The sequence below is a fragment of the Haliaeetus albicilla genome, chromosome 8 (assembly GCF_947461875.1).
Source record: "Haliaeetus albicilla chromosome 8, bHalAlb1.1, whole genome shotgun sequence".
Classification (NCBI taxonomy): Eukaryota; Metazoa; Chordata; class Aves; order Accipitriformes; family Accipitridae; genus Haliaeetus; species Haliaeetus albicilla.
This window is the reverse complement of record NC_091490.1, coordinates 35,451,263-35,478,899: the sequence shown is the minus strand read 5'-3', so window position 1 is coordinate 35,478,899 and position 27,637 is coordinate 35,451,263. Positions and strand designations below refer to the sequence as shown.

The window sequence follows — 27,637 nt, the reverse complement described above, 5'->3', positions numbered from 1 at the left end:
TACTGGCGCTGGGGCTCTCTCCAGCAGAAGTGGAAATAGCATCTAAAAGCCAGGAGCAGGCAAAAGCCTCGTGGTAGGTGCAGTGTGGGAGGCACAACTCAGCAGGCAGCTGGTGCTCTCCATCGCTGGTGGGCAGGAGGAGAGAAGGGTGCAGGCAGGCAGGACAGCCCTGCTGCATTTCCCAGGCTTCTCTCTTTGATGCAGGCAGCAAGGTTGGGGTGAGGAAAGAGGCCCCATCTCCGAAGGCTCTGCAGCTGCTCCACTGGACACAACAGGGTGAGCCAGACACCAGCACACTTGCACGGTGTGCTCTGCGCCGGCCCCACTCGTCTCCCACACAGGGGCCCAGGGTGCTGCTCCTGCCAGGCTGGCTGCCCACCCATGCTCACCCATCAAGGTAAGGCTCTGCCAGTTGGAGCTGGGAGCTGGAGGGGGGTAGGCAGGCAGGGCTGAGGGTGATGGGAAGCAGCATGGGTGGGGGACCCCAGAGAGGGTACGGGCAAGAGGCTGCTGGGGTCTGTCTCCTGCAACGAGACCTCCAAATGCCCCTGGCATCACCTTGCAGACCGAGGGTGGGTTACTGTCTTTGGAAAGCTGCTTCAGGGGAACAGGTTTGCCCTTGGGGTGCGTGTGAGCAGCTTTTCCTGCAGGTGCTCTCCCACCTCTCTGCAGCAGGCTGGACAGCCCACACACCGCTGTCCATAGCTTTCCCCTTGGGGAGCAAGGAAATGGAAAAAAGCAGCGTTGGCATTTCCCAATGCTCGCAAGTGCTGTCTCCGTCAGCAGCAGGCTTGCTCGTGCTCAGCCAGCTGGCTTCAAACTATCCAGCAGCCTCTAAACAAGGGTGCCGGGGGATACTAGTAAATCAGCATCCAAAGAGGAATTCAGCATCCAAAGCGTAATTCACTGCGCCTCTTGTCAGTGAGAAGAATGGGGCTTCTTCCTTTCTCTGCTGGGGTTTGCAATTGCTTTTGCCTTCCTGAGAAGCGATGGCTCACGTGCCCTCCTCCCCACGTCTCCCCAGCCTTGCAGCAGCATGGGGAGCAGATACACGTTGCTCTTCAGATTCCTCACGCAGCAGGAGCTCCTTGGGCCATTTTACACGTGCGCATGAAACAGGGCAGAGCCCACTGACCTGCTTGCAAAATTGCAAAGAGCACTGGTGAAAACAAAACTGTCATGGGCCAAACCTCCCTCCTCGGCACTACATGTCCCACAAACAGGAAACCCACTGGTTGCTGGCTGCATCTGGCTTGTGGTCAGGGTCTGATTTTAATTCTCTTTAAATGTTCTGCATAAAAGAGGGGAGTAGAAATGTGGTTGCACAGCTGCTTCCGTGCCTAGGGGCAGGAGGCAGCTTGGCTTGCCCACATCCGCTGCCAGCAGCACGCAGGGCATCTGCTCTGCGGAGCCAGCCCCATGGGCTGTCAGGCAGCTTTCTCACCATCACCATCACAGCTCCAAGACGTTTGTCCTTGGTTTCTCACACTCTTCCTATTTTTATTTCTCTGGAAATGCTCTGTGTCGCCAGGTGACGTTTATTAAGACCACTTTTTTTAATACTGCATGATTCTGCATTAACATGGAGCTCTTTTCTCTACTGGGCCCTCCAGGAATGGAAGAAGCAGCTACTGCTCACCTGGCATTGTAACATGTGAGCTCTTTAGCTGTCAAGAGAAACAGCCACCGGATCTGAAACCTGGCAGAGTATCAGGGCCTCTGTAATTTAATAACATCTGCGTTTTGTTTCCTGGTGGTTCTGTATTTAAAAAAAGCAGGAAAACGGTTAATAAAGTGCAGAAAATGAAAATCCATGCTTTCAAATAAGCACTGTAGCCATGAGAAGAAGGAAAAAGGACATCAGATCCAAGCATAAATCAATATGACTGAAGACAAAACCAGCTACATTAAGAAACAGCTGCCTGGTTGCTTTCAGGTCCTCACGCCTGTCATCCCCTCCTGCTCCAAAATCCAGGCCCCCTACAGCAACGGCCCTGGAGGTGGAGGAGCCTTAGAGGTGTCCACATCCAACACAGGCGAGGACCATGGCAAGCCCAAAGCGCCCGGAATGCCTGGACCAGGAGTACTCCAGTGGCGGCCTGGAGGAGAGGAAGGGGGTCCGATGTGCACCGCCTGGAGAGGAGGGTGATGGCAACGCTGATGTGGAGGAAACAAAGGAGAGCAAGCATAGTGGTCCAGGGAATGGACCAAGGGAGGATGTGCCTGTGGACCTGCTGTGCTAGGAAGGTGAGGTCTTCTACAAAACCTTCACCTTCATCAACGCTAACAGTGTAGCCAGGAAGCAGAAGCTCCTGGTAAGCCTTCATACCCTGGGTAGCGAGCCCAGCCCTGGGGAAGCCCTGTGCCAGCAGCACCCATCCCAGATGGACAGCGGGGCCACCGGGCCCTGTGGCACCAAGGACACTGCAGTGACCCTGGGCAGCAAATCTGGGGAGGTGTCCGGAGATGGGCACTCCGGCCATGTCACCCGGCAAGCACCAGCTCTCGCCAGCACAGAGGCCATTGGGCCGGGGGGTCTGCAGGCAGACGTCCACCTTGGAGGAGCATCCTTACAAGCGCCTGCAGTGCAGGCAGTCCTTCAAGAAGCCCAGCAACCTGCTGAGCCACCGGGAGACGCACAGCAGGGCCAAGCCCTACACCCGCAAGCTCTGCGGCTAAGCCCACTCGCACCAGGGCACGCTGCAGCAGCACCACCGCCTGCACACGGGCGAGCAGCCCCGCGAGTGCCCCTTCTGTGCCAAAAACCTACACCTGGTCCTCGGACTACCACAAGCACATCCGCACCCACACGGGCGAGAGGCCCTACGGCTGCCCCGACCGCGGGAAAGCCTTCACCCTCTCCTCCGACCTCTGCAAGCACCAGCGCAACATGCACCGCAACAAGACCCTTCCCTGCCCCGACTGCGGACGCACCTTCGACAAGCCCCTTTCCCTGCTCCGCCATCAGAGGGGACACTTAGGGGCCCTGCCGTTCCCCTGTCCCGACTGCGGGAAGGTCTTCACCGTGGCCAGCCAGATGGTGAAGCATCAGCAGGTCCACGCTGGCGAGCGACCCTTCGCCTGCCCCCACTGTGCCCGCGGCCACCCTCAAGCGGCACCAGCAGCTCCACGGCAGCCCCCTACCAACCCCAACAGCTCCTCTGCACGGACCGCCATATCTCCCGGCATGGTGCGGAGTAGCCCTGACCTCCCCGGGATGGCTGGGGGAAAACCACATTTGGGGCTGCGAGTGCCCCTGCACCCCAGGGAACCCCCGGTACACGGCCGGCGGGGAAGGAGGAGGCACTCAGCAAAAAGCAGGCTGACCAAGCACATGAGAAAGAGGCAGAGCTCAGTCACTCGTACATTATTTATTTCTGACCGCTATCCCTCCAGGTAAAGAGGATGCCAGCTTGCCTGGCACGGGATCCATTCCTCTAGCAAGGCTGAGCACCCTGCCCTGGCCATGCAAAGGTGCCGCACACGTTCCACGGACAGTGAAAACCCCAAACCCCTATGGGTTAAGCAAATACACACCAGGTTTAAACTCCACATGGGAACAAGCAAGGAAAACCAAACCAAAGCTCAAACCCTCCTGTGCTGCCAATGATATGAGCACTGCAAAACACAACCCTTTCACACAGAGCACGCTGGATACAGTAATTACAGACAAAATATTTGCACCCGTTGCTCTCCTCTCGGGAGAGCCCCTTTCTGAAGCAGAAGCGCACTGAGTGTTCCTACACCAATAAGCTGCTTTCTGAGACCAAGAACAGGGACTAGAGAGTTGGCAAAAATGGCTTCTCTCAGGTACCTGACAGCTGAGGCAATTAAAAGAAAATTAAACTGACATTTCTAACTTGCAGTGTAATAGAGATGTGCAGTTGTGAAATAATAAAAAGTTACTGCTGAGAACATACTGTTTTCACCCATCTGTTGTGAAGAACAAAAGGGCAAGAAGCATTTTTGGCCTTTGTTTTTTTCTTCTTCTTTTTCTTGAAAATTAATCACTAGTTATTGCTTTGTCCCCAAATGCTAGACCCCAAGGGTTTTCCAAATGACAGCAGAGATATTTAGTGGTCGGTACCTGGTTTATCCAGCCTCACTTGGTGACAAATGATGTTTTGCCAACCAGATCTCCCTGCTCAAGTTATTCACATGAAGGGCTCAGAGCTTCATTTTCTGGTTTGTAGCGCTTGCCTGAAAGGTCTTCCCAGCAACTGCCTGGGAGCGGCTCCATGATGAAACTGTAGTTCCATCCTTCAGTGTCTCTTACTGTCCAGCATCATTTGCTTCCCCACCAGTTACAGTGGTGTACCAGCCACATCTGAGCCTCTCAAGCAGGGGAAGTGGTTCTCCATATGGGAACCCACCTTGGAGCGTCCTCATGCAGAGAGGACTCATGCTGCCTGCTCCTCCCAAGAGCTCAGCTGGCCACCTCTGGAAAGAGACTTCCCAGCTGTTTTTCACAACTCCAAGAACCGCTGCGGAGGTACCTGCAGCCATCTCAGCAACACAGTCCTTGGGAAGGAAGATTCACTCCCCACCCGAGTGTCCCATGGGACCAGAGGTGGGCCTGGAAAGACAAAGAATGGTCAGGGGACACAGCAGATGTGCCTCGCCGACCTCTTCATTGCAGCAAGGGCCCTGGCACGTGGTGAGAAAACAGAAAGCCCCTTCCACCTTTCTCATTAGCTAAAAGAGTGATATTTATTAAGTGCCTGCTCACTGGATGCCAGCCTGGTCAAGATCCAAGTCCCAGAATGCTCTTCACATGAACCTCATGCTTTTTGACACAACCCCCAAGTCATCCTTGCCCTCATCTTTACCCCCAGCAGCCATGCTCGGCTTATGCTTCAGCCCGTCACCCAAGGGCACCTCTGCCTCTGGCCCTTCCTTCCACCCCTCCTGCTATGCCAGCCCAACGCCAGGTTCGTTTGCAGGAGACAACAACAGTACCGGAAAGTTTCTGATGTTTCCCGAGCTAGAGTATCCCTGGATTTTAGTCTTTCTCATGCAGAGCGGGGCTGAGTATACCCTGGGCTGGCATTTAGGACTGACCTTCTGGAAGAGAGAACGGAGAGCTCTGCGTGGTTTTAGGACGAGTATCCCCTTCCCCCACAAGGTAAGCAGGTGAGGGATGAAGCCCAGGACCATAGTGGGTGTGTGCTGCTCCAGGGTCCGTATTGCTGTGCTTCAGCCTGTCCAACCTCCTGCATGCAAGCCCCTCCAAGAAGGGTTTGGGGACCAGTCTGGAAGAATAAGGAGGGTGCATGCTAGGCTGACTCCATCATCTCCACTGCCAGGGGTGGTGGTCATGTTTTATAGGTCTGTACACAGTCGGCCAGCAAAATCTTTACAAAACAAGACAGAAGAGTCACTTAAAACTCTTCCTCAAGGGTGTTTCCTGATAAGAGAAGCAAAAAAGCAATTATAGCAAACTGTGAAATAAAAAGGAAGCCAGGTCAAAAGACAGGGGAGCGCACAATGCACTCAGCAAGGCTCTGCACTGGAAATTGCTAAAAGCCCCCCAGATTTGCTTCCCCCTTTTGAGTATGAACAAAACAGATCAAGCTGGGCCTTTCCTCACTCAGAGCCGGCTGTCTTTCATCGCAAGAAATCACATCAGTTTGAGGAAGCATGCCCAGAAAGGGAGCTGTCCTTGTTTCCAGTTTGGAGAGGAGCAGAGAGGTCTTTCACCTTGCTGCCTTAGTGCGTCAGACCTTTCCAACAACATTGCTGCCAGCACCACCCCCCTGCACTGTGGGAGGATGTCCTGCATTGCTTGATGTTGCTTCTGGATTTCTTATTCTGCCCTTCATGGTGGTAAAAACCTGCTGAAAAGCCGAGCCCTCGTCCCAGACCACCTGGCCATGCAGTGCTGTTGAAGGCATGTAAATATATCTGTAAATGATGATATATAAATGTACTTATAATAAATGGGCTTGCATTGTAATAGTATTGTGGCTGCCAAGGAGGGGGGGGAGCCTAGCTTTATTTTTCACTCTTGCAGTGATTACTGTCTGATTATTACAAACTGGATGCTGTGTCATAGTATGCGAACAGAGAAGGAAATAATGTAGTTAAAACTGGGGATACTCTTTGTGTTTACATGAACCTCCCTGTCCTGGAGCTATTTTAAAGCTGCTGTTATATCTCAGGTGAACACACTGGAAATAAACACTCTCTATCTACTCACACATGCCATGAACAGTCTAAAAGAAAATCTCTTGTGCTTTTAGCTCACATGTGCTGCTGTGGTCTTGAACAAATCCAGGTATTTGTACAGATGCATAGCATATTTCTGTGTCTATTACTGTATGCAAGGACTGTGCATCTGCACACGTTCAGAAGTGAAGTAGGGCATGAGGTCTTGCAACTACTCACAGGTGTCTTCCTGTACCTCTACCCAAGCCTGCAGGTATCCCTAGGGGTGAGTTTTGGTACATGAGAAGCAAAGGCTGGTGGGAGGCTTCACAGCGAGTGTGCAGGCAGCCTTGTCTCAGCAGGGGTTCAACCTGTAGGACCACAGTCACAAATATGGACCTCAGCCTTCCTCACATACTGCACTTCTGTCGTGCTCGCACGCTGCTGTCCTGTAACCAGGAGCTGACGTGCAGATGAAGATGGGACCAGCTAGCCATCTCTCAGTACTCAGGAAACACAGCCCCCAACCTCCCAGCTCTCTGGGGAGGAAGCATCTCCCAAAGCACACTGCACCAGGTAAAAAACATCCCCAGTCCCCGGATTTGGTGCCAGCAGCCGAGGCAGCGTGGTGTAAGTGCCCAGATTTTCCTACAGTGCTCCAACACAGCCGTGCTTTCTGGCAAGGTCAGCTTTCATCCAGCAGATGCAACACTGTGCCAGCAGAAATCCTTCCATGGGGTTGCACTGAACCTCACTACAGAGTACAGACTCTTCTCAATGCAAAAGTCAATGCCGCCTTTTTTTCAGGCTCTTGGGGCAAACCATTTTGCACAGTCAGCAGACAGACTTCTACAAGCGAGTTCATCTTTTTAAACAATTAAGGTATAAATATGAAATCTAGCTAACAACTGGTCTAAGAGCTTCTTAAATGCAAGTACTAAGACATACATACTAGCAGTCTTCCTAAGAGGTCCCACAAGGAAGGTCAGTTAGATCAGGCTTTAATCTTGGGGCCTGGGAGATCGAACGCTGAGTTGTACCTTCTCCCAGTTCCCTTTCCCAAACAATGAAAGTAAGTCATCCATCACTCACACCACTTACCAAGCAGAAGTCTTCAGACCAAATCCTTTAACAACTGCTGACACCTCAGGTTTTAGTAACTCCTCTTTCTAAATTGCTGCCAATCCACCAGGCAATCCAAAAGAACCCCCTGAAGTCACTAAACCATCCCTGCCGTCAACACCAGCAGTATTTTCAGGAGCAGCAACAACGGTCAAGGTATCGAGGAGGAAGAAAATTACCACATCCTCTTTCAAGTAGGAGAACAGAGGCTGGGCAAGCAGGCCAGCAAAACACGCTGACTCTTTTGGGGTAAAACTTAACACACTCAACAAAGAACATCCTTGCATCAAGGAAGATGTTCCTTTTTAAGACATGCCAGGTAGTTATTGGGAATAGCTGTTAAATGGCAAGCCCGTAGCTAGGCTACCTTCCTGTTACCTGTGCATGGCTCTGAGCCCACGGACCTTCTCCTTAAGAGTCCCTTGCAGCCAACAAGATGTGTCCTGGTAGTTTGTACAGAAACAGACCTGCTCAGAACAAATTGCTACTCCTGCTTTCAGATTTGAAGCACATAAGCAACAATTAAGATAAAACCCCTAATGAGAAAAGGAGTTGATAGCTCTGATGTTTTCTTCTAGCAGATAAACAAGAGGAAGGCCATTACATGAACTTCACCAGCACATTCATTTGAGCACACCCTCCTCTGGAAAATAACATTCTCACGTAGCAGGGGGCAGTTCAGCAGCACAGCCATCCTGCAGTGAACTTAGAAGCCGGCTGCACTCTAGTGCAGAGACCTGTATTACCCGCTTCACAGGCTAGCTCCCCTTCAGTGGTTGCTCTTTTAAGATGACTCTAACCTTGCAAAAGCCCACTATTTTTTAACTTCTCAAAGCATCAGACACAGCTGGGATCACCAAAATAAAAACATTGTTTTCCTTTCTATTTCCAGTATATTATCCTAGCGAAATGCTATTCATCTGCCGTTCTGTTGGTGAGATCTCAGCCCCTGCTCGTTTTCAGTCTGTAAGGAGGAAAACTGCAGTGGGGACTCCTTATGCCAACAGAAACTTTACAAGATCAGAAGCAGATCATCACATGATAAAGCCTCATTTTAAATGAAAGCTGCCTACTCCAGAGATTTCAATGCCCTTTGCTCAGATTAATTGACAAATGATGGATTGCTTAGCGCTCCCTGTTTACATCAAAGACTCCTGCTTCAGACTCCTCCGGTTGGGAAAAGGCAAACAGTATAAAAGGAGGCTGATGGTATGCAGAGGAGCTGAAAGACTGTACAGTAGTAGCTCCTCCTTTGTGCAAGGTGCTGTATCTGCACTCCACAAGCACGGGCCTATTTACTACGCAACACCTTTGCTAACAAAGTCAGAAAATAGTACTGTTGCTGCCAAGGACTGGCCGGTGATTCCAGGCCAGTGAGGGCCAGAAGTCTGCATTGCTGGAGCTATTCTAACTTCTTAGTCTTGAGACAATTTTCCTGTGATGGAAATGAGTTGGGCAGAAGCGGTGTAGTGAGGGGACAGGAAAATTAGCAAAGAGCAAAGGGTATTTCTATGTTCCGCTGTTCACAAACACCATCCAGCGATCAAAAGGACTCGCACGATCAGGATCCCCTGCCTAGCTCAGAGCTCCAGCCCTGTGCTTGTGTCCAAGTGCTTCCCGTAATGCCCCAGCAATGAGGGCCTGTGAGCGAGTCCTCTGCACAGCACAGCATCAAAGGGAACCACTTCTTCCGTGGCCTCTACAGACACAAATGAGCTAACAGATACACTGGCTAGTCTGAACAAAGAAAAATTACTTCTGCTGAAACCACACACTTCAAAACCTCTCTAATGAAGCAGTGCTGTAGAGCAGGTATACGGGCTATCGTCACTGGCTATGTCTGTTGTAGGCTATCAGCAACTCAGACCGACACTGTGAGAGCATCAGGGCCTGGGAGAGATTTCCAACCCTTTATATTAAAAATGTAAAGTGCAGAAGTGACGATCTCTGGGTTAAATTAAGCTCCAAGGGATTTCCTGTAGCTTGCACAGGAGTTAGTGGAAGTTTCTTTGAAGAGGGTTCAACATGCTTTTCCCAGAAACCATCACACATTTTAATTACTCCTTTCATACATCCAAGCATTTTATATGCAAGCCAACCTTCCAGGCAAGTATCTTTTTAATAACCTTTTAGTTAAGCCTAGTAGTTTTCATTTCACCAACCATTTACTCTTCCCATTAAACAGACCTTTGTTCAAAACACTTTCACCATTATGCTCTTACGGGTACAAATTCCATCAACTGCTAACACCAAAAAGCAGAATAACTAGATGTTCACAATTACCACAGCTGTCTAAGCATAACAGTCACACAACATAAAGGTGCGCATAGTGGTGCAGTTTAATTGGATATTAAAAGCCCCTGCAGCAAGAGCACTGCATACCCAAGGGAGAAGCAGGATGCTGAAAAGGGGAGACTGTAGCTGACAACTTCAAAATGCATTTAGAAGATGAGGGTGGAAACTTAATGCACGATAGCTTCTGGAACGGCTTTGTCACCTTGCTATCTGCCCTCTCTCCAGGTCATTTCAGATTGTGTTGAACAACACAGTCCCCACAGAAGAGCACTGATAACCTCTCTCCGCAGTTCCTTTACCCACAGTCTCCTTTCAGCCAGGATTTTTTTCATGCAAGGATCTTTCCTCTTAGAGAGGCTAAGCAGCCTTCAGATAAGACCAACCCTTTGCCAAGGGGCCCCGTCAAAATCCCTTTGGAAACCTAAAATCATACTGGAACTACCTGCAGAGGGGAGTTTGGAGAAGTCTCACTCACAGCTGTAGCGAATGCATATGGTACACAGGGTCCAGTCATCCCGGCAGAGGTATCTGCGTTACAAAAGTACATCATTTCAGAGACAACATAACACATCCCTATGAAGTGGGATGTAGATCAGTTCCCTAATCTGGAGACTTCTTTGAGGAATGAAAATGACCCATTAGTGAGGCTGGGAGAATTAGTCTCCCATTCATAATCAAGCTAAAGCGTTGCTGTGGACAGTGGTTCAGCTTGATCCGAGCCAAGGACCTCAATTCAAACACGACAGTACTCACAACTGTAAAACGCCTGCTCAGCTGTTGCATGGGTGGAATGTGCTGAGCAGCCATAACCATTTTTTACTCTATGAAATATGAAAACAAATGGCACAATCAGTACTTTACATTAAATAGCCTGGTAGTAAATGCAAAGGTACATTACCCTGAAGCTTTACTTTCACTCTGCTGCGCAACTGCCTGCTGAAAAGGCAGAACGCGTTAAAAAAAAATTAGTGAAATTATGGCAGCTGGCAGGGGAAAGGAAGCAAAGCTTTCTGACACAAAAACGAAATTAAGGCTGCAACTTCAGTACAAACTGGATGCTTCTGCCACAGTGGTTAACAGTAGATTAAGTGTCATTTTTAAGTTTCAAAGTTAAAAACCCCACTGCCATAACTGAGGCAATACGTACCTCTTTGGAAGTTACAGCCTTGGGGTATTTGGCAGCACCTGCCTGAGTCTGCCAGGCTAGTTTCTAAGCAAATTTTTCTTCACTAACCATTTGAATCTAAATCAAAGTGAAGAGTCGGGCAGACACTTCGGGTAGTACTCAGACACATCACAGAACACAGAACATGGTTTTGTTATGAGAAGCTTCCTTATATGTGGAAACATTTAAATGAAGACGACTCCTATACAATGAGTAGCAAAGGTGGCTTAAATTTGGTCTTCTGCTCTTTGAATTTTGTGTTCTCAAGCATTTCCTACTGTAACACTCAGCTGGACAGATTTAAAGTGCACAGTTCCATCAGAGACACAAATGTATTCAAATCCCTCACCCCAAGAACATGTACCGTCATAGCAAAAATAAAGCTTTTTCCATTATTAACAGAAATTCAACTAATCACACGAAAGTACGTAAGGGATCGATACTCCCATAGATATAAACATTTATGAAATACAGCTGGTAACTGTTGAGTTTATTAAGGAACTGTTTTGTGGCTGGTTTTTTTTTTTAAATAACCAACATGATACTTCCCCTCAAAAAAAAGTAATGGAAAGAAAAACTCAGCAGAATGCAAGGAGAGAAGGGATAGAGGGACAACTCTGGACTGTTCTGACTTAGCAAAGACCTGCAACAACAGATCTTCAAACCCAGTGCCAAAGAGGTACCACACTCGAGAGGGCAGGGCCAATTTATCCAGTGACCAAGACTGCAGAGAGAAGTCTCACAGCATCCTTGCAAAAAGCTCAAGCTGATGCATCGTCAGTTCAGCTAATTGAGACAGTGCTAGCACGTGTGAGTGATTTCAGTCTTCTCAAGTCTCACATTTCATTACTCAGTGGTAATTAGGTTATTTTTTCACACAAAGCCAGTTTAAAACCAGTGAGTGCAATCTCTGCCAGTACAGGTTCCAGAGATCCCCGTGATCTTCCCCGGAGATTCCCCCACGTCAGCCACTGCTGGGAAGTGGGTCTGGACTGGCCAGAGCACATGCAATGGAGTGCTTTCTCCAGCCCAACTGAGCAGGCCTCCTGCAGGTAAGAAGCAACCAAGGAGACCACAATCACAAATGAACTAAGAATTAAGATTTGTCCAATTTGTGCGTGCGCTCATGCCTCCGTAAGGTACCTGACTCGGTGAAGGAATGACCGCAGTAATTGCAAGAGTAGGGCTTCTCTCCAGTATGGATGCGGTGATGGCGCTGGAGCGATGCCAGCCGGGTGAACGTCCCTCCGCACTCCTCGCAATAGAAAGGGCGCTCCCCAGAGTGAGTCTGCTGGTGTCTTTTCAGCCTGAGCAGCTGGACAAATGCCATGCCGCATTCCTGACACTTATAGGGCTTGTCTTGTCGGTGGATCACTTTGTGTTTGGAAAGCAGGTTAGGCTTATCGAAACCTTTGCCGCAAGTTGGACAGGCATAAGGTTTATAGTCGTCTTCCTCAGACTTTTGGTTTTCTGCACAAGGCTGATCAGTGTACTCAACAGTGTGTTGGTTACGGTGCACTATTGACCAGGGGTTCCGAGCCATGCCGTTTCCCAGGATCACCATGGAGCGCTCTATCTTGTGTACGTTGCGTAGGTGCCTCCAGACATCAGCCGTGCGAATGAAACCCTTGTCACACTCCGGACATTTGTGTGGCCTGTCACTAGAATGAATGAGCTTGTGCATTCGCAAATTTGCCGCACGGAAGAACTCTTTGGCACAGACGGGACATCGGTATGAGTTTTCCACAAGGTGAGTTCGCTTATGTTCCTGCAGCTCGCTCATACCATGGAAAGAGGAACCACACTTCTTGCACCGATACGGCAAAGCTTCCTCAGAGACAGGCTCCAGGTCCTCATCAAACACATCAGCAAGGACGGTGTTTTCGTTATTGTCATGTAGTCCTCTCCATGGTTTCTTGGACCGCTCAGAGGAACAGTGCTCTAAATCTTTATCTTCACACTGCAGGTCAAAGCTGGTACTGGAGGGGACAAATACCCCAGCTGTACTCTCACCTTGTTTCTGGTAGTAGGTCTCATAGGTTTCTTTGTCTTCACACTGCAACTCTGCAGGAAGCTCCTGCTTACCTCCTGCTGAAGGTCCAGCAGAGTTGCAACAAGGACCGCATGTCTGTGAGTAATTCATGTCTACCTCCTTCTGGAGGCTAGATGTGTGGCCCACCTGCTTAGTGGTGTTTCTGGAATAATTTGAATGCTTCTCACCTGTGTCACAAATGTTATTCTCAGAGTCCCAGTCCATGTTCACATCCATCCTCTGAGGCGTACGCTGTGTTCATCTGCAGCTCACTGATGATGTGTATACCAAGAGCTTCAGGTTCTTCATGGTAAGTCCATCTCATTCTCAGCTCTCTTTACAGTCCTCCCTAAAAAATAAAACACTCATTTCATCAGTGAGTTTTCTGATATTAACATAAAGCTATCACAGTGAAGATTTTTTTTTCTGATTAAAAGAATGGGACAGACTATTAGTTATGCAGTAGAAGAAACACAATCATCTACTATTATATATGCATAAAATATACACTCAGCAAACAAAATACAGACAGACTACGTTTAATGAAGTTAAATCCTCTATCATAATCCTGTCTTCGCTACACATATAAACTGATAAACAATTTCCCTTTTAAATTCACCTAAAGACGAGAAATCTTCAGAACTCTGGGGTGCAAACAATTTGGGCAAAGTCCTACACCACAGCTGTGCCGACCACAGATCTCTTTCCTAGGATTCATGCTTAATCCTTGGTTTTACCTTACTAAATATGAACTAGGAGCACCAGTCACAAGGTGTGTTCTTTCAGAAACTAGTTAGGTAATGCAATGAGACCCAGAAACTGTGTCAGTCAAACAGCCAAAACCAGAAGCAATGTATGGAAGGGGGGTCTGGAGAGCTGGGGAGCACCTCTGGCCTCCCATCCTAACCAGCATTCTTTTAACCATCTTGAGGATATTTGGGGTTCCTGAGCCACTACCAGCTAGCACCATACAAAGAAGACATATGCAAGGAAAGGCAAGAGTGAGCTGTCCAGAAAGCTTACTAATCGTCCTCCCAGGCTTCAAAGCACAGCTAGTAATCCTCCAGAGCTGGCCCACTGGAACAGCTTCAAATTCTCTGGGTAAACTCCCTTTGCAGACCAGCCTTGCTAGCAGAAAATATGAGCGATGGTAACTGGTGAGAAATACCTGAGTCACAAACTTTCTTGTGAAGAAGATGTTTTGGTTCATGCCATACCAAAGGCATGGATTCGCAAGAGGTTTTCTAGATTTGTCCCAGCAGCCTCTGTTGGCAGCAGCTTCCCAAGGAGCTTTCAGTCACCTAGTTTAAACCTGCATTCACGCTGAATTGCTAATCTAAGATGAGAAATCGCATTTTTCCCACCCTGATGGATAGCTTGGCTGCTCCTCCGACCCCCACCTTCTCCCTTGCACCCACCTTTCATATTTCCTTTACTCCCACTATTTCTTCACTTCCTCTTAACTGCTTTTGTCTGGGCAAGACTTCTCTGAATACAAGCACATATATACAAAAACACGTATGTAAAAATGTACATATTTCTGTATTTCCATGCCTACGTAAATATAAAGCTCGTCTATTTAGCTTCAGTAGGTTTAGATAGTTATAAAGGCACTACAGCAATGTGCATTAAGTGAAAGGTCTTATTCACATTTCAGAAAGGCCAGCTTCATTTGAGACACAAGCTGCGCTTTCTTCTGCTGTGCTACAGAAAACAAGCTGAATTAATCTTCTTCATTAGCCACTGCCTGGAACGGAATGGCTCAAGTCACCCGCCAACTTCAACTGTTCCCATTAATTTAATAACGAGCGCACGAGAACAGCAACTATTCCTCACCTCCTGCGAGGGGCTGAGCACCTCCAGCAGCACACCGCCGGCTCCCCAGCCCTGGCACTCAGCTGCTATTTCCTTTGTTGAAGCAAAAACTTTTCAAGAGAGGCTGGCACTGCTTGGCTTAAGAAAACTGCCTGACAAAGGCCCGTCCGGGGCGGGAGGGGGAATATTTCAATCACGGTGTAGCCTTAAAAATAACAATAAAAGAAAAAAACCATAAAATTTTAAAAATGCATGCTTGTGGGTTTCTTCCCCCAGCCAGAACGAACCCCCAAACTTTTCGCCGTGGGGCAGGAGACCACCCCCTCTCCGCTGCCGCGCACCCCGCCGCCCGCTCCCTACCTGCGCCGCTCCCGCCCCGCCGCCGCCGCCGCGCAGCCCGGCGCGCCGGCGCGGAGGCCCCCGGTGGCGGCGGCGGCGGCGGCGGCGCAATCGCAGCGCGGCGAAGGCCCGCAGCGGCCGGCGGCTGCCAGCAGCGGGGCGGGACCCGGGCGGCCCCTCCGCTCCGGCAACGCTGGAGCGGGGCTGGAGCGGGGCTGGAGCGGGACCCCCCCTCCCGGCTCCGAGTGCGGAGGGAGCGGCCGGCCGGGCCGGGAGGCGCGCAGAAACCTCCAGGTGGGTCAGGCGTTGGCTCAAAGCGAGCAGGTGCCCTCCCCACCGCGCCCTCTGGAACGCCCCGGTGCTGCGGGGGACTGGAGCCTTCCTCCCCCCCAGCCCCAGCCTGCAGCAATTCACGGGGTGTTTTTCACCCCCAGGGGCAGTAACTGTGCACCTTCCCATAGAAGTTTGGTGGCGACTGGATTCACGTTCAAGTTTTGCTTTGTCGGAAGAAACAGGCTCTGCTCTTGTAAAGAAGGCTCGGGCCGCATCCCCGGCCTCTGTGTCTTGCTTCCAGCTTGAATGAGCATTTCTTCACACCAGGTGCCCAGAACTGCAGTCGGTATCACCAGCAAAGCCTCACCGGGGCCTTTCGCGGCAGCATCATTTCCTATTCCCAGTGGAAGTCCTTTGCCCAACACATCCGAGGATCCCACTTGCCTTTTCCAAAGCCACAGTACAACCACAGTCCAGAGGCCTTCTTGGGCTCCTTTCCTCCACCCCTTATAGCCGATAACCTACCCACCAATTTGGAGCAGAAAGTTTCACCATTTCTCTACCACCATTTCTGGAAGACTTCTCGTTCTTCTGTGGCTCTGCCGCCCTCCCTCCAGTTCATACCCCCATCAGCACATTTCATTCCCACGTGTCCATTTTTACATTCACATCATTAACGTAACTCTTCAACAGAAGTCATCCAAGGTCCAGTCCTCCAGGAGGCACCATCAGGAAGCTCCCAACAACTTCTGTTCCAACTACAACCAGTGGTCCCCAACCCAGTCCCCTCAGCGCTCTGCATTTGTCCCCCCCCATTATCGGACTGACCAGTTCTGCACTTCCTGCAGCCAAAACTACTCTCCAACACCACCATGTAATCTTGCAGAGATTGCTCCTGCTTTTAACGCTGCAGTTGTGTTGCACACTGGACAGTTATCTTGCTGTCTTTTCTTAACAAAACTCTTACAGGTTTTGGAAATGGGCTTCTACAATTAACAGCAAATATAGAACTGAAATTAAAAATGAACAAGAGTGTGTATTACTAGCATGCAAATATGGTATATAAGAATGCCCCAAGTTCTACATTTTTGTGATCTCACAGATCTTTCTAAAACTAAACGTGAAACTAGAAACTACTCTGCTGGGAGTTGAGGGTGAAGAAAAGAAACGTACCTACTTTCACACAGAAAAGCGAGCTACTTTTGAGAGCAGAGTAAGTGGCAGTTCAGTTTCCTCAGATCGGGCAGTTAAAAAATGTTAGCAACATTCCTTTAATGACACTCCTTGAACCCATGAGAAACTCACATGCTGCTTAGTATGGTGAACCTTGCAGAGAAAGAACCGTCATTCCAATTCTCACAAACTAAGAAAAAAAACTCACAAGATTTTCATTATTTTTATTATCATTTTTCTGAATTTAAAATTCTTAGCCATTTCTTACTGCAGTGCAGTAGCTGGGCAGGGTAAAGGCTTTCTTCCACCTAGACCCAAGACGCACAGAATCACGTACCCCTTCCACCTCCCTTATGGAAGGTAAGCACGCAACCCTCCCCTCGTTCACCAGTTCTCACAAGGAAAACTCTAGTAATATATAAGCACATATGGCACCAATATCTCCACAGCCAAGCATGCTTGTGTGGGGTGCAGATGATGAATGGCCATTTTTAAAAAATCCAAATCATGGTTTATTACAACTAATACATTAAAACATGAGAGGATGTATGGACAGAAGAAATGGATGAGTCGTTTTGGCCAAGTGGGCTGTGCAGCCTAACAGTGATACTTTTCCAAAACCAGCCCCAGAGGGTGCTGATAATCTAGACAGCAACTCTGTAACTTAGAGACCCTATGTGCACAAGAGCTCTAATTTAACGCATCGGTCTTGCAAGGATGCCCAGATGAGTCCAGCTAGTCCTGATCATATCCAACAACTGCACATCTCTTTTGACTTCCACCTGATAGAATGGCAGCATTTCCTCTTGCAGCTGCCAAGGAATGGTATAATGCCAGCAAATGATGGTCTTCCTCATAGGGATCATGGAGGAAATGACCAAAGCATCTCCAGGTCCTCCTCCTCCTCCTCCTCCTCAAAAGCATCAATAAGAATGATGCTTTCATCATCCTCACTTATCCTTTCTTGAGGATCCCCAGAGCGTTCAGAGAAAAAGCATTCTAAACATTCATCTTCACACTGCAGGTCAAAGTTAGCGGGTTGGTTGAATTGCGCTTCTAGTAGTAAGTTTCAAAGGTCTCCTCTTCTTTGCACCGCAGTCCTATATGGATTTCTTGTTGGACTGAAAGTCTAGCAGGATGCACCCAGGACTAGAAGGTGGTGAATAATCTTCCTCCACCTCCAGCTGCAGGCTGGCTTTGCAGCCCCCCCCTTCTGAGGCTTGTCTGGAATTACCTGAGTGCTCCTCACCTGTGTGACAACTGTCATGAACAGAAACCAAGTCTGCCTCCATCCTTGTGGTACCATACAGTGCTTACTTGTTAGTAATTGTGGAGACAAGCAGTACAAATTCCTGTGACCTATCATGGTTCACTTCTTTTGTGTCAGCTTCCTTGGAAAACAAACAAGAACTTCATTACCTGCCAGGCAAAGTTAGCATTTGAGATGCCAGTTTAATTGAAAATACTTTAGTAGTAATAAATAATGCAGAACACTCCAAATGGTGTCTGATGGCTTAGATCAAGGACCCAGGGCAACTCTATTAAGTGCATAGTGTCTTCTGTTGTTGGTCTGAGGTGAGACAGAAAAGGGCTTCTATGGCAAGGTAATAAAACCAGCACATAACACACCCCAACACTTAGACTGACAAAAGTGTCAACACACTCATAAATTCATGACCACAGTCCCACAACTAGCCTCTTGCTTTCAGTAATGAAGAACAGGCCACTCTACTAATGTCTCCCTTTTAACCTAAAATAAAAAATGAAATTTGGAGGTCCTATTTCATGTACATTGGTCTTCAGATGAATATACTTAGCTCTATCAAGTTGCACATATTTTAATTTTTCCTCCTGAGATATTTAAAATGTACTCTGCCTTCTATTTCATATGCTGCATTTATAAGCACATGATTTCATTAAATTCTGCATTCTAAGGCCTTCCCATCAGCCTTGATGAGTTATTCCAGCACACATAAAAAATAAGCTGTAATCCTCAAGGAGAAGGCGGCAGAAAAATAAGTGAAACACCTATCTCTTTACAATATATGATTCCTATTAAAATTACATTATTGGTGCTTTGTACCCATCCTACATTTATATTCCCAACACACATATATAGATGCCAAATCCTTCTTTTTATTTATGCTATCTCACTTTTATGTGTTCTAAATGTGAAGAGCCTATCAGGACAGATGAGTATCTGTAATCTATTTGTCAGTTAGCTCTGCTTTGAAGTAATTTTTTAACACTGGGTTTTTTTTAAAGGATTAGACTCTACACTCCCATGTTTCATTAAATTTGCTAAAAAGTGCAAAATTGCTTGCTGTCACAATGGGAGGTTAATATATTTTATGAAGGGTTTAAACTCACATCCCATCAAATTTGAATTTTTATTGGCCATATAGGTTTCTCCCCTGACATCTGGCTACTTTGTTTTAGGACTGCCATAAACACTTTAAACATCTGAGCGCTTCAGACTCTTCTCATAAAACAAACAACCACCAAGTTTTCTTCTAAGTAGGAGCTGAATTCATAGAGATTTAACTGGTATTTGGCTGAAGCTTGAACTTTTAACTCCCCAGGGCTCTGTTTAGCACACTGAATGCTGGTGAAAGACCAGCAATAGCTGTTTACTGTTAGAGATACTGAATTTTGCAAGACCACCACCACAGCACCCAACAAGTGCTTTCCTACCAAAGCTGATTACACCACGTGCAACATGCTACAGCCAGAGAGAGAGAGAGAGTGAGCAGCCAACACTCCATCAGTACTCTGCTGAAAGTGTGATTAAAAGGAGGTTCAGGATCTCTGAGGCTGTCCTCTCTCAAATCACCTGGAGTAAGGAATCATTCCATTGTCTCTAGCCAGCTCCAGCCTGTTATCATAGCATGCTTTTTTCTGCAAAGCCTGCCAGGATCTTCTAGGTCTTTGGGTCCCAGTCAACTGGCATCTCGTAAACAAGCCATTTGGAAGAAACGAATACATTGAGAAAATAAGTCCTAACTACAGCGAAAGTCAGACACAGTTACAAAATCTAAAGTCAAGCTGTAAAGAACATGGAACAATTAACAGGAAGAAACTGAGCAAGGACTGCAAAAAGCAGGGTAGTCAAGTAATAACTTTCTGGCATGCTTTAGTTTCTCAAACCTGCATTTGCCTTTGCACATATTGATCTAGCCTGTCATCAAGTTTCTATGCAAAAACTACTGTCTGATTTTGCAAAGATCCCCAGCCTGACTCTGACAGCTCAATTCAAGTGCTGGACATGCAAGACTGTAAAGTCTGCAAAGCAATAAGCTGACCCTTCTGGTGCAGGACAGAAGCTGCATATGCAAAAACAGCCACGCTCCATGGCTTCCTGCAACGACTGGCTGTGGTTTTAGAGGAGCTGTGTCTGTTATCTGCACATGTAACTTACACATGGTTAGTTCTGAAAACCCACAAAATGCATACACAAGCTTGTTCAAGAGTTAAAGGAGAAATCGCCACCTGAACAGCCCTCTCAATACCCTTGATCTGCGCTCATTGTTTTTTATTGCAAGTCTTGGATTACTAGATTGACTCAGAAAAGCATTTGATATTCTATTCAAATAACCATTCAGCATAAAGGGTTTTTACTGGACTACCTGACTAAGCCTAATCGGGACCTTCTAGTGGTGCCCCAGGAAAACACACACTCTCTGCGAGTTCTCTTTTGATTAAAAAGGAAACTGAACGACCAGCTCTGACTGAAAGACGGCACTTCACTCCAGAGACCCCAAAACCCCGCGAGGGGAGCTGCCCAGCCCTCTCCTCCCAGGGCAAAAGGGCGATGGGCGGGCGGGACGCTCACACTGCCCGCGGCCCGGCCCGGCCCGGCCCTCCCCGCAGCAGCCCCTGCCGACCGCACCCCCTCACCGTGCGCGGCGGGGCCGGGCGCTGCTCCCCCCCCCGCGACCCCGGTCCCCGCCGGCCGCCGCGTTCCCCCCCGCGCCGGGCGAGGGCAGCGGCCCTCACAGCCCAGCCCTGCCGGCTGCCGCCATGTTGTGAGGGGACCCTCTTGCAGGGAGGGGGTAAACAAACCGCCCCCGCTGATGACGCGACCGTGGCCCGCCCCGGCCTGACGGACAGCTCCCGCCACCAATCGGCGGCCGCAGCCCGGCTGTCGGGCAGCGCCGGTGCCACCAGCCGCGGCGCGCGCGGACGGCCGCCCGACGCAACCCGCTGCCGCCCGCAGGAGACGGCGGGCCTCGAGGCCGGTCCCCCTCAAACCCTCCTTTTGGTGGGCGACACACCCGGAGAGCGGCCCCCGTCACACCTCCAGGGAGCGACGCAGGCAGAGATCCGCCCCTCTCACACCCTCATGGGACTGACACTCAGAGACCGGCCGCCGTCACGCCCCCGGCGGGACTTTCACAGCGGAGAGTGACCCCCTCACACCTCCGCTGTGACTGACACCCAGAGACCAGCGCCGTCACACCTCCAGTGTGAGTGACGCGGCCGGAGGCCAGCTCCTCTCACAACCCTTTGTGTGAGTGACATGCTCCTGCCGCGTCCCCGGTGTGGCCGACAGCGCCAGGGGCCTCCTCTGTCACACCTCCGCTGTGACTGACGCAGCCAGCGGCCGCCCCCCTCACTCCCCGCAACGGGAATGACGCAGTACGGACCAGCCCCTGTCCTGCCCCCGGTGTGACCGACACCCAGACACCAGTCCCTGTTAGTCCCCCAGTTTGACTGATACAGCCAGACACCAGCCTCCATCACACCCCCAGTGTGACTGACAGCTGGAGACCAGCTGCTGTCACAGCCCCCGTGTGACTGACACAGCTGGCGACCGCCCCTGTCACACCCCAAACGTGACTGACACCGGCAGGGACCGCCCCTGTCACACCCAAACGTGACTGACACCAGCAGGGACCGCCCCATCACACCCCAAACGTGACTGACACCGGCAGGGGCCGCCCCGTCACACCCCAAACGTGACTGACACCGGCAGGGACCGCCCCTGTCACACCCAAACGTGACTGACACCGGCAGGGACCGCCCCTGTCACACCCCAAACGTGACTGACACCGGCAGGGACCGCCCCATCACACCCCAAACGTGACTGACACCGGCAGGGACCGCCCCGTCACACCCCAAAGGTGACTGACACCGGCAGGGACCGCCCCTGTCACACCCAAACGTGACTGACACCGGCAGGGACCGCCCCATCACACCCCAAACGTGACTGACACCGGCAGGGACCGCCCCATCACACCCCAAACGTGACTGACACCGGCAGGGACCACCCCTGTCACACCCAAACGTGACTGACACCGGCAGGGACCGCCCCGTCACACCCCAAACGTGACTGACACCGGCAGGGACCGCCCCATCACACCCCAAACGTGACTGACACCGGCAGGGACCGCCCCTGTCACACCCAAACGTGACTGACACCAGCAGGGACCGCCCCTGTCACACCCCAGTGTGACTGACACCGGCAGGGACCGCCCCGTCACACCCCAAACGTGACTGACACCGGCAGGGACCGCCCCGTCACACCCCAAACGTGACTGACACCGGCAGGGACCGCCCCTGTCACACCCAAACGTGACTGACACCGGCAGGGACCGCCCCATCACACCCCAAATGTGACTGACACCGGCAGGGGCCGCCCCGTCACACCCCAAACGTGACTGACACCGGCAGGGACCGCCCCATCACACCCCAAACGTGACTGACACCGGCAGGGACCACCCCTGTCACACCCAAACGTGACTGACACCGGCAGGGACCGCCCCATCACACCCCAAACGTGACTGACACCGGCAGGGACCGCCCCTGTCACACCCAAACGTGACTGACACCGGCAGGGACCGCCCCGTCACACCCCAGTGTGACTGACACCGGCAGGGACCGCCCCTGTCACACCCAAACATGACTGACACCGGCAGGGACCGCCCCGTCACACCCCAGTGTGACTGACACCGGCAGGGACCGCCCCTGTCACACCCAAACGTGACTGACACCGGCAGGGACCAGCCTCCCAGTGTGACCGAGACTCCGAGGCTGCCCCGCTGTCCCAGGGACCAGCCCCTGCTCCAACCCCCAATGTGACTGACATGCTGAGAGCACCCTGGTGCATCACACTCCCATGAGGCTGACACAACCGCCGCCAGTGGGATTGTCACTTGGACACCAGCCCTTGTCACCCCCCAATAGGCCTGACACAGCCAGAGTCCAGCTCCCACTACAGCCCCTCAGTGTGGCTGACACACCTGGAGACTGGCTCATCTTTCCACAGCTGCGGTCTGGCTGACACCCGGGGCAACCACCCCATTGGCACCCTGTACGCAGGCCCAGAAAACCCAATGGGAAGCGGTACCAGCTTGCCTACCACTCTCCCAGTATGCCTGACGGGGATCGGTTGCCTGTCACAGCTCCTAACGGCCGTGATGTCCGCCCTTCTCGCACAGCCGGCGAGCCCAGGCCACCTCCTTCTGCTGGGCTGAGGAAGCCAGGGAGCAGCCTCTGCTCACAGGGGTCTCGCTAGACACCAAAAAACACAACAGGAGACAGCGCTGCCACGCTCGCAGGAGGAGCACACTGTTCTGTAGGGTCCTTAGCCATGGAAAACAACTCGTGAGAACAGAATGGACTCCAAGACGAATAAAAGTGCCCTACCTCTGTTATGTGTTCATGCCCACCTGCTCAATCCTTCTCCAAAACACACCTGTCAGACAGGAAGGATATTTGTCTGCTGGACGTCTTTAAAATAAACACCTGACTTGGCCTTATGCTGGTACAAATGCCCACAAATTCTTTAGCTGCCAGGTGAAAATCATTGGCATGCAACTGTAACCGGGTTAGGGATGCTGAGACATGGTGTGACACAGCTGCTTTTCCTGCACTTCATCCCAATTTCATGCTGATAACCTGCATCCCAGCTGCTCAAGAAGCACCCCCCTCAAGAGTCTTACATAGGTTCAACAATTCCAGGGACAATTTGTAGTTCCTAATTGAAAGTCATGGCATTTGGAAGACTGAGCACTCTCCTGGGGACATCAGTTCCACCAGTTACGTTCATCACTGCTGTTACACACGGTCGACGCAGTTTTTCACATAAAATCTTCCGGCTGTAGATTAACATACATTTTTTAACAACACAGTGTGTCTGGATACAGAGTGGAGATCTGACAGCAGAGGCCATGCCCCCAAGCCAGGGTCTGCCATGCCTGTTGCACACCGTGATTTATTCTCAAACCAGCTGAGCTGCCCACAGATAACAGAGAAATGACTGCACGGGAGAGCACGAGTACACAGTGTATATGAGCAATCCCCTAAATATATAGGCTATATGGGAGAAGCCTCCAGATCCAGGACTCTTCGCTAAATCAAGTCAGGGGTATGATGCCTGTGCTATGCAGATGAGCTGTCATATTGTCTCCCACACAAGACCGTCTCCAAAGGAACCTACACCTACTGCAAATATCCTGCAGCATATGGACATTTATAGGTCAACCTGGAAAAAGTGAGAGTAATGATTGTCCAAAAAAAGCAGGAACCCAAATAATTTTCCAGTGTTATTTTGGAAAATGCAGACATGGAACAGGCTGAATTATACATACCTGAGAGCCATTAGAAAATGTCAGATCTCCTCTAAAATGCATTAGGAGGAAAAAAAAAAAAAAGCCTCCAGCTTTACTGTGCAAGAAGAGAATGCAGTATGTAAATAAGTTTCCCTAATAAAAATCAGTGCTGGAATGAATTTGCAAGCATATTCTAACCCTCTCTTGTGATGAGGACAGAGTCTGGGGTTTCATCCTAACAGCCAGAAACATCATCAGGCTGAAACTCTAACAGAAGAGCTGCACTTCCATTGCAGGAGCAACCATGATGTATAATCCAGGAACTCCTCCCGTAACGATTTCAGAGCAAACCCAGAATATTTGTTACCCTTCTCGAAATTGAGCTGGAAAAAAAAATAACTTCTGGTGCCAACTCTATGAAAACAACACATGTGTCTTGACAGCATAGTGCTAGATGATTTAAAAATGAAGACCAACCAACAATGCAATGTTCTAGGTGTTGGGGTAGGAAGGAAACAGGCAAACCCCAAAGTCTGTTTGCATTTCCAAACTCTCAGTGTTCACCTCCAGTGTGTACCTGCCGCATCTCCCAGTTGTATACACCATTCTCAGTATACTTTTCCAAAGCTTCAGCCTCTGAAAAGAGCCAAACCCTCTATTGACTGATGCTTCTGCTGCAGAGCTGAGTTTTCTATAATTAACATCAGAGAGAATCTGGGGAGGGAGCTGACTCTTTTGGGCTGGGATTTTTTTTTTGGTAAATTTGGGTGTTGCACATTTTGAAACAAAACATTTTACTTAAAACATCAGCACATCGGTTCGTAATTGCAGACTGGAGACAAGGAGCACGTCAGTAGTTGAAAAAACATTAAATTTGCAGGGAAGTGACTGAAGCGTTTGCACAGAAGGGGGCAAAGGAAGATAAGACAGGCAATCTGCTTGCATTCAGCTGTCAGGAAACTTGTACAGCAGAGACTTACCCTTTGTAAGAGAAGCAAGGGGGGGTGGGGAAGAGAAACTATAGAAACACCTGCTTTCCCTTCTCTCCTATGTGTGCAAACTCTCATTAGATGAATTATTGGACCACAGTTTGATCAGTGGAGACAGTCCCTTGCCACCAGAATGGATCCCTCTCACATCTCTGCTGGGATCTGCGCACTCACTTCCAGTTGCAGGACTGTGCTGGGAACCATGTTCACAAAGGTCCCATCATTCAAGGGGGAGAAACCCTCTGCCCTGAACATTTTGATCACTGCTGGGATCATACAAATGTCTTTGCACATTTGTATAAAAGCCTTTTCATTTGGCTCCTTTTTAGATTTCTTTGTCATAATCCTCAGGAAGAGTCGAGACATAAAAATCCCTTGCCAATAGGCAGATGTTGAGCCCAGATTGGCTATTTTTCAGCCGCTGCAGGCTGTCATCTCCCATGAAAGAGAAACTTGGAGTGAAGATGGTCGTGTGGGACTAGGCATGCTCAGGGCAGAACAGAAGCTTTGCCTTCAGACCTGCAAACACTCCATAAGAGCCTTTTTCTGACAGGGAGCTGAATCTGTACTGTCCCATGCATACAAGGTGGCCAGGGCAGTACTGGCAAGGTTCGTGCCAGCATCACAGCTTTCCAGGCGGAACTGCTCCAGCAAAATCCCTTTGCACTGCCTGCAACTACTGACTGCACAAGGAGGACACCCAACTTCTATTAAAGTCACAAATATCTCAGCAAAACCCCTCTAACCTATGAGGCTCAAGAGGTCTGGTTTGATTTGCATTTAGCAGCCCTTCCTGACCTGAAGTATAACAAGCGCAGTATCATCTACTTACACTGGGGAGATATCACAAAATGCTTACCTGAAATAGAAGCATCTATTCTCCATCTGGTAGGAAAACAAGCTTAACATTTAAAACTGTCTGCAAGATGGGAGCAAATGAAGTCCTGAATGAGTGCATAAAGGAACAGAATGTAATAAAACTAAACAGGTAATTGCTGATAGATTATCTGGAGACACTGGCTAAGGCCAAACAAACCAGGAGAGAGAGCTTAAAAATAACTGATAACCAAAGCACAGCTCCAGTGCAGAGTGTGGTAACAGGCAATCTCATTCTTGACACCTCTGTATTTGCTTTTTTTGAAACTCTGCAGTTATTCAGATTTAAAAACATCACTTGCTTGAATCCAGCTAATGTTATTCACATCATTTTGCACATAGATACTCTACAAGTGCCTCTGTGACTTCACACAGAAAGTAAACATTTTACATAAAACTATTGACTTGCCAAGTAAAATATAAGTTGTCCTCAATTTTTTTTCCCAGAGAACTGAAACTCAAGCTAATGAATCAGAAAATGTAAAACAATCAGAAAACACCTGGAAAAAGAGGTTAAAATAGTTATTCTTGTTCAGCTGAAGAATCTTTTGGTTATCTGTCCTAGAATTAATTAGTGAAAACCACAAAGATTGGCTAGCTCAGCACAAAATTTCTGACCTGAGCCAATTTCACATTTGACAGCGTAAAATACCACTACTTAGAAGAGCTAGCTGAACAACACCTACGAAGCGTGCATGCTGATGAGCTTTCAGAGGGGAAATGGCTTTACAAACCCAGACCCATTCTGAGGAAGCATAACTGAGAGATTCAACGAGTCTGAGGAGTAATCAGGGCTCAGCCTCGGTGCCTTTGGGTACCCAGGACTGCCTTGGGGTGTGATTCTGGCTGCTGTATCCTTTTGGGTGACTTTTAAACCAAAGGATCACGGGCAATGCAGAGCAGCCAACGTAATCAAAGCCACTGTCATAGGTAATAACTTCAAGATTCCCAAACCACTGATAAATACATGATACCCATATAAAAATTAATGACCCATTGACTGCAAACAGCAAAGTACAAGGCAAAACCAGATTTGTTGATGTATCTATTTGCCATTTGCTGCCTGTCCTCACACTAGAAGTGTTTCTGGTTATGGTTACTGTTAATTGCTTTTTATCTGACAGTGGAGCTAAGAGGTTTCAGCTGAGATGGGGTTTCACAGTGTTAGGCAATTACACAAACATCCAGATGCACAAAAATTCCCTGGTTTGTAATCTGGACGAGGCAGAACACAGTGAGTTGTCTCAGGCCTAAAGAGAGGTTTCTGATCTGGAAAAAAACAAGGTCTGACTGACCAAGGAAGCATCAGGGAAGGTGAAGAAATGAATCACTGCCTCCTTGTGCTTCATCTGTTAACAGCTCACAGATTAAAAATTCAGCCACAGTTGCCTGAATTTTAACTCATCAACAGGAACACACAGAAGCATCGTATTTTCCAACACTCCACATCTTCTGAAGACATTCCTCCTAAGGAGGGCTTCCTTGTGCGGTGTCATTATCTCCGACAGATCTGCTTTGGAAATTTCCTCTCGGGGCTCCTCCAAGGTGACAAGTGAATTCTCTGCATCAGAAATATTTATTCAGAGGCTGCCAGGCTCATCAGTCACTTCCCTGAGAAGGAGGCGGTCTGGGGGGGATTCGGCTCTTCCCCCTCCTATTGCCCCTGCAAAAATGATGTTTTTGAGGGGACAATGACTTCAGCCACATGCCTGTGCCACTTGTCTCTCTGTGACACTGCTCATTTCTCTGTGTCGGGTCTAGGAACAATGCTGCTGCCTGGCCTTGGCCCTCACAGCCACATCTCAAACATGCCAAAGGTGAGAGAGTAACCTGAACTGGCCTGAGCAGGACTTCCAGC

The 27,637-nt window shown here is 49.3% G+C and overlaps 1 protein-coding gene and 1 long non-coding RNA gene across 6 annotated transcripts in view; both read right to left on the bottom strand.

Moving 5' to 3' along the window:
• The window catches only part of LOC104319836 (zinc finger protein 92-like), a 37,149-nt gene extending 22,138 nt beyond the window's left edge, over positions 1 to 15,011 (bottom strand). Inside the window, exons 1-5 of one of the 5 annotated variants that reach the window (XM_069789740.1) lie at positions 14,937 to 15,011; positions 14,598 to 14,781; positions 11,873 to 13,110; positions 10,007 to 10,092; positions 2,550 to 5,407 (exon numbers count right to left, since the gene is read on the bottom strand). In XM_069789740.1, the coding sequence (XP_069645841.1) occupies positions 5,378 to 5,407; positions 10,007 to 10,092; positions 11,873 to 12,998 (1,242 nt within the window). In that variant the 5' untranslated portion in view covers positions 12,999 to 13,110; positions 14,598 to 14,781; positions 14,937 to 15,011 and the 3' untranslated portion in view covers positions 2,550 to 5,377. Of the gene's footprint in view, positions 1 to 1,639; positions 5,408 to 9,298; positions 11,776 to 11,872; positions 13,111 to 14,597; positions 14,782 to 14,936 lie in introns of those variants that run through there. The other 4 variants (XM_069789738.1, XR_011325855.1, XM_069789739.1 and 1 more) reach the window with 4 other exon arrangements.
• A 1,560-nt stretch (positions 15,012 to 16,571) lies between these two features.
• LOC138686459 (uncharacterized) lies at positions 16,572 to 20,252 on the bottom strand. The gene is made up of 2 exons (XR_011325851.1): positions 19,195 to 20,252; positions 16,572 to 17,752 (listed from the first exon to the last, which is right to left on the bottom strand). It is a non-coding gene; the product is annotated as an uncharacterized lncRNA (long non-coding RNA).
• Between the last annotated feature and the right edge of the window lie 7,385 nt (positions 20,253 to 27,637).